Source organism: Vitis riparia, unplaced genomic scaffold (assembly GCF_004353265.1).
Source record: "Vitis riparia cultivar Riparia Gloire de Montpellier isolate 1030 unplaced genomic scaffold, EGFV_Vit.rip_1.0 scaffold583_pilon_pilon, whole genome shotgun sequence".
NCBI lineage: Eukaryota > Viridiplantae > Streptophyta > Magnoliopsida > Vitales > Vitaceae > Vitis > Vitis riparia.
Window position 1 is genome coordinate 82,907 of NW_023269705.1, and position 7,236 is coordinate 90,142.

The 7,236-nt window shown below is 30.4% G+C and overlaps 1 protein-coding gene across 1 annotated transcript; it reads left to right on the plus strand.

Moving 5' to 3' along the window:
• The first annotated feature begins 3,500 nt into the window (after window positions 1–3,500).
• Window positions 3,501–5,063, plus strand: LOC117910081 (UPF0481 protein At3g47200-like). Its single transcript, XM_034824136.1, has one exon. The coding sequence runs from the start codon at window positions 3,501–3,503 to the stop codon at window positions 5,061–5,063; it is 1,563 nt and encodes a 520-aa protein (XP_034680027.1).
• The last annotated feature ends 2,173 nt before the right edge of the window (window positions 5,064–7,236 follow it).

A 7,236-nucleotide genomic window follows, 5' to 3' on the forward strand; every position in this document is an offset into this window, starting at 1 on the left:
TCCCACATCTACCCCTCTTCCTGCAAAAATAAATGCAATGTGTGTAAATTAAAAGAATTTTACGACAATTTTTTATATTTAAATTTTTTTATTTACTTTTGCTTTTTTAACAAAATAAATAAGTTTAGTTAAAAAAAAAAAAAAAAAAAAGTAACTTACTGAGAAAGGGAAAAAGCAACATAAGACTCTAAAAAGTCATTTGTAAATACCCTAAATATTCTCAAACAACATATTTCAAGAAATAAATTTTAAACAACTATTTTTAATTAGAAAAAAAAATTATTTCCACTACTGATTTCCTTGTTCTCTTTTTCTTTTGTAAGTTTTATTTTATTTGTTTTCTTATATTTTTCTCCACCATTGGACAAAATATAAGTATTAAACTGACTAGCTTGGAGGTTTCCCGGGGATCCTTGGCAATGCAAGAGCTTGTGGAGTGGCAGGAAATCAGGGTGATCAGTCTCAATCAAAGTCAATATAATTATTTTTATTTCTCTCATGTGATTGCATTTGAATTCTAAGGTGATCACATGAATGCCTTTGTATGCTTACAAGAAAAATAATCAGTGGCTTGGTAATTCAGTTTAACAGTTTAATATGATTTATTAATTTAATTTAAATCATTAAATAGAGTATACTTAGTTAAATTACTTAATGTCATGATTTAAAGTTAAAAATAATTTTTAAATATAAAGTTAAATAGATAACTTATTCTTAATCTTAAACATCTTTTCTTTCATTTGTCCATATTTAATAAAAACATATTTTATAATTATGACTTTACATCCATAAATTATTTTTTTATACAACATATTATATAATTATCTTATATATTTAAAATACTTTAAACATAGATATTTAACAAATACATTTATAACTTAAGATGAATAAAAGTAAATATAAGTTTAAATTAATGAACAAATATTATTTAAAATTAATGAGAATAAGTACGTTAATTTAATTATTTAAAATAATTTTTAAGTTAATTTTATTCAATAATCTTATTATTTAAATTTAAAAGTAAGTTTTAAGTCAATATTAACTTAAAATTAACTGAAATCGTTAAGTAATAGTAATAAGTTTTACCCAACATCCTTTTAATTATTGACTACTAATTCATATTTCTTTTATCATTTCTCTTATCCAATTAAAATTATTAGAAATCCACCCATTTATATTTTCTATTTAATCTCTTTAGCAAACTCGTCGTGTTTGAGTAGTTAAATTAAATCTTATGTTTCCTCTCTTTTGGGATTTTGAGAAAAAAAATCAATAATTTTAAAAAACATTTATTAAAATATGACAGTTTTAAAAATATTTTAAAATTTATGGGAAATATTTTTGAAGCATCATATTTTAATAAATATTAAAAAATGGTTTTTTTTTTTTTTTTTCCCCTCAAAATCCCCATCTTGGCTCTTGAGCATTTGCTCTCCCACTTCTAGTTAATTTGTAACCACATGTTTCAATTTTGTTTATTGATGAGACATTTCAATAACCTCATTTTTTTTATCCGAATTGCCTTCACAGGTTTGGACGTTTCTTTGCCTTGTATCTGGCTAAGGATAATCTAGTTTTTTCTTATCATGTATCACGTAAAGTTATGGGAAATTGTCTTAAACAAAAATATTGTTCAACATTTAATGTCCATTAGACTTAATTTCATTCACCTTCCCTTAAATTTTTGTTAATACATTTTATTCTTATAAATTTAAAATTTCATCAAATATATCTTTTATTTCTTTTTATTTTTTTATTTTTACTCACCTTCTTTCTCATTTAAAATAAATAAAGTATTTGATGAAATTTCAAACTTATAAATACCAAATATAACTAATCAAAACCTCAAGAAAATGAAATTAACTCAATCCCATTGTAAATTCTCGTATGATTAAATATTAAGATGAGTACGACATATCTTTAAGATGAGTATAAATAAATATAATATCAAATTATATATAAAAAGGATAGTTTAAATTAAATAATCAATTTAATTTTCAAATAAAATGATTAATATCATTTTAACATATACGTGATATCGACTCCTACATGTATGGATTAATTTAATGTTACCCACATAACTATTCCAAAATTAAAATTTTTACTTACCCCTACATTGTTAAGGCGGAGTAATTGATCATACAATGCATAATAATTATTTTCTTCATTAAACTAAATAATACAAATTACATATACGAATGAGATTATTTAGATGGGATTTCTAATTAATGATCCAGCTTAGGTGTGAACTTAAATTATGTGTTTGTTGGAAACCCTTGTGATGGAATAAAATTTCATACTTTTATACTTGTATTAATTTTTTTTGAAGAACAAGTTTGACTTTTCCTTTATAATAAACATATAAGTCTTTTTTAAAGGGTAAATAAGACTTTAATAATGTTAATTGTTAAGTGAAGTGTGAACATCTCTTCCATGTGAACAACTGGAGCATCTTTTACCTACAACTTATATGTATTGTCTCGTTGTTCACATGAAACAATAAATAGTGTAAGTCAAATTCTCATTACAAATATAAAATTGCCTTAATTCTCTATTATTATTAATCTTGGATATTGCACCATCAAAAACTGAGATTATAATTAAATAAGTCCAAATCAGACAGCACTAAGCCTCTTGGTTGTCATTTTTTTCAACCTTGGTGCCAATCATAAGTCCGGTATTAATTTACTCATGATATGATCTTGATTCATTGATCACGATATAGTTTATTTGTGGTAGAATTTTGGGAAAATTAATATAAAAAATATGTAAGGAGGAAGCTTTTATGGATGGTTCACGGAGAAGATGTCCCAGAAATGAATTGATGATCAAATAATCCAAGAGAAAAAGCATCAAATCTATGATATGTATAATGAAAGATGTATTTAAGTAAATTAATAAGCTCGTGTTGGGCATGAACCTGTATCATATGAACCCTTCCCAAAACCAAGGAGACACGCATTAGCCTATTTTATGTGCTTCATTTGCTGTATATTAGAAGGTATATGAAAAGTGCTCCTTTTTAAATGACCTTCCCTTTGGATATCGTTATATCAACATGAACTAAATTGAATCTTTCTTGGGAATCCCTAGCAATGCTGGAGGTTGTGGAGTGGCGGGAAATCAGGGTCAATTTCAATCAACCGTGTATCTCTTTGTATGCTTAATAAAAATTAAAAAAACCACTTAGTCATTAATTGTTACAAGCTGTCCATATACTATTCCACCGCTTATCCTGACGGAATAGTTAAAAAATTCAAATTTGTTTCATCATCTCCCATTATTATTTCTAGGAAGATGTGGTGTGGTGTGACGTAGAACTAATTAGCTCTTAACAAACCGTTGCTTTAATTTCGATTGATGCGACCCAAGCAAAAAATAATATCCAAATTATGTCCTATATTTACCAGCCTTGAGGCTAGGGGTGTATAGAGTAGAGAGATATCTAGTAGTACTCCGTCTGCCTGTCTCATTCTCCTCCTAAGTCCTAACAAATAACAATGGCCGGGAACGAGGTGGTCCTTGAAATGGAGAAGCGGAAAGTAGTCGCTGATCAGTTTGGAAAACCTGCGGATGGCAGTGATCATATGAGAGCCTTGGCTGACTTAAAATCCAAATTTCGTCGACTAGAAAATGAAGAGGAATCTGAATCTCCATTATCATCAAGTGTAAAGCCACAATGTCCCATGGTTCCAAAGAGGTTGCGACCAGATGTCAAGGGTGCTGAAGACTACTACTATGCGCCAAAACTCATTTCTTTGGGTCCTTACCACCATGGCAAGCCCCACCTCAAGGATGGAGAAACGCTCAAGCTTAAATTGGCAGAAGCCTACATCCAAGAATGTGAGCCAACAGTGGATGAAATTTACCGCACAATTAGTGATAGCATTAGTGAGCTGAGGGGCTGTTATGATGCGGAGTCCACAAAGAAATATAAGGATGACGAATTAACCATCATGATGCTGGTGGACGGGTGTGCTTTACTCTGTTACATTTTATGCGTTTGCTTAGGTTATGGCCATGAAGATTTCAATATCAGATATCAGGATATAAGCCTTCTGCACCAGGATGCGTTGCTGCTGGAAAACCAACTTCCCTATCAATTACTCCTTGAGCTGATGAAGATGGTGGACCCAGAATCGGCCAATGATTTTTGGACGGCCATGTTCCAGGAATTCTTCGGCATCAGCGACGAGTCAATATTTCAGGAATTTATCGGTATGAAGAAGAAGGAGTCATTCCTGCAAAAAATGAAGAATTATTGCCCCCGCCTGTTCCTCCCAATCAACCAAATTATTGACCCCAAATCGAAGCCGCAAAGTCCTAATAACGAGTCAAAGCCTTGTCATCATCTCCTCGATCTCTTCCGAAGAAATTTCCTAGGCGATGAACGTTCCGGCAGCCCAACGCACCCAGAAAATGAAAATTTGGAAGGTCCTTCGTCAGCGGATACTGAAATTGGCCGGAGGCTGGGTAGAGCATCAGTTAGAGATGTGAAGGAGGTTATGGCATCATTTAGAAATGTGAAGGAGCTGATGGACGCTGGAATCCGCATCAAGCGCAGTCCTACACGTCACTTGAGGGACATTTCTTTCCGTTCAAATGGGATCACCGCATGCCTGAGAATTCCTCCCATCACCATTGATAACTCAACCAAGGCTATGTTCTTGAACTTGATAGCCTATGAAATGAGCTCAGACGTCGACCATGACTTCATCTCTTACCTTCGCTTCCTTGATTCCCTCATTGATCATGCTGATGACGTTAAGGAGCTGCAGTCCATCGGGATACTCCAAAACAATCTAGGAACCCACGACGAAGTGGCTCAATTTTTCAACACCGTGTCCGCCAACTTGGAATCCAACTTTCATGCTTACAAAGACGTGAGAGTGAAAATTCGGAAGCACCTTCAGAGTCACTATAACAGCAAACTGACAATGTGGATGACACAATGCCTGGACACCTATTTCGGTAGCCCCTGGACAATCATAGCTTGGGTTGGTGCAGCTTTGGCCCTATTCCTTACTTTCGTCCAGACTTACTTCTCAGTCTTCCCTCATTGATGCGTGCCTGCTCTGTTTTCAACTATCACCATCTCAATTAAGGTAATACCCACTCCAAATTTCCTTGTTTTTCTCGCTATCTGCATTTTACCTAGTCCATGTAAATTAAGCAAAGACTCATTGGGCTTCATGCGCTTTTGACCTTACCTCTTTTGTCTTTTTGGTTTCAGCCTATTTTCTACATTGCTTTCCGTGCTTAAATTAAGTAAAGAATGAATATGTAGTGTGACCCTAGTTTGGTGTATTTTGTGCTATCGCAAGCATTTGCTATGCTTATATATGCATCATCAGCATTATTAATTATGTTTGATTTAAGTACGTAAATAAAGATAGATATAGGTGGAATATTTTTTCTATGTTTATATTCCTGTTAATGTATTATATATATGTTAGGTCGGCAATTTTTTATCTCATACCATTTTAATTAAATCATTCTTAAACTATAGTTACTAAGCCGAAAATTATAATGCTCTAGAAATATAATCAATCTCATTGTCAAATTTTTCTAAAATAATCTCAGAATAAGCTCGATATCTCTAATAATATATTATTTAAGGCACATAATATTCCAAAAAAAATTCTGCAAAAGAAAAAGAAATTTGTTGAGAAGTGGTTTATTTTAGTTGATCTCTTATTATATTTAGGAATATGAACAAAACAACATTTTGTCCGATAGAAATTTACCCATCAACATGAATGGTATGGAAATTTGGCTAATGCTTGTAAGTACCGATTTGTAAATATTTGTGGGGGAGTTTCTATTGACAACCGATGGACAATTCAGGTCATGTAAGACTTATTTGACAACATTCTAAAATAATGTTGTTAAAAATATTTAAGAATAGTTCTGAAAATATGTTTTACTTGTTCTTAGGAATAAAATTCAACTTATTTTGACAATATTCTTAAAAAAAAAAAAAGAATGTTGTTAAAACTTGTTAAGAATATTTTTAAACATATGTTTTATTTGTTTTTAGGAATAAAATTCCATTTAAGAATTAAAGTATGAAATACGGTTTTTCAGCCTTGTCCTTCGCAAAGGCATGTGCCACCATCTATAATGGAAGAAGTTCACACCTATTTTTCATTTTTTTTTTGTTCTTTTTTTAAAACACTTGCATAACTTCTGGATTAAAGTTCTTAAAGATTATTTTCAAAATTTGATGTAATAATTTTAAAAAAATTACTATAAATATATATATAGAGTTACTATTATTTTTAATTTTACAAAATAAAAAACAAAAAATGTACCTAAAGGATACCTTAATTTCAACTTATTAACTATATATAAAATTAAAAGTATTTTTCTCCTTTTCAACTTGTTACATACTTCAGTGCTTGTATATTGCTTCCATACCATATGATAAGATGTGGCTAAAATTGATCTTCATGTCAAGAATTGGAAGCCTTCAATATGTTGTAATTGCTTAAAAGATTTCGCTTTGAGTTATGTTTCTTGTGGGGTGATGGCAAAGAAAACCAGCAAATTAATAGGAAAAACTATAAATATAATTCAGAAATTAAGGAAAAAAGAAATACAATATTGAAGGTGCAGTAGAATAGAAAGGAGTGTGGGCATGAATGATATGTAAAAACTCACCCAATTGAATCCTTTATGAAGTAAATATTTTCGTATCATACGATCCAATGTTAATCCTTCATAACCTATGGAACTGTAGAACCTTGAGAGGAAAAAAGCCACTCACAAATTATGACACAAACAGAAACTAGGAACAGTGGAAGAAAATTGAAAAACTGATCTCCCTTTCCGAGTCCAGCAACAAAAGCAGTGTGTGGTATTGACGGGAGATGCTAAGATGAAAATCATAACCATAGTCATGTTCTCTCTTGTGTCTTTGTGTCTTTCTAACCCACTTTTTATAAGAAAATAATAGACCAAAACTATAATTATCAATTATGACTTTATTGTTTAATTTATATTCTTTAATAATTTTTTTTATTTTTTAAGAATAATTTTTAATTCAAAAAATTAGTCCATTTAATTACAAATTAAATAAAAAAATTCTATAATCCATTGTTTTCCTTGCATGTAATGAAAAACTCGGATTAATATATGTTATAAAAGTTAAATTTTATATTTTTTTAAATTAATTTTACATAAAAAATTATTAATTATTATTATTTTCAAATTATTATTATTTATTTTTAAAAA

Bases quoted from the DNA above. Each gene is read 5' to 3' on its own strand.
- LOC117910081 (XM_034824136.1), top strand. From the start codon at position 3,501: ATGGCCGGGAACGAGGTGGTCCTTGAAATGGAGAAGCGGAAAGTAGTC.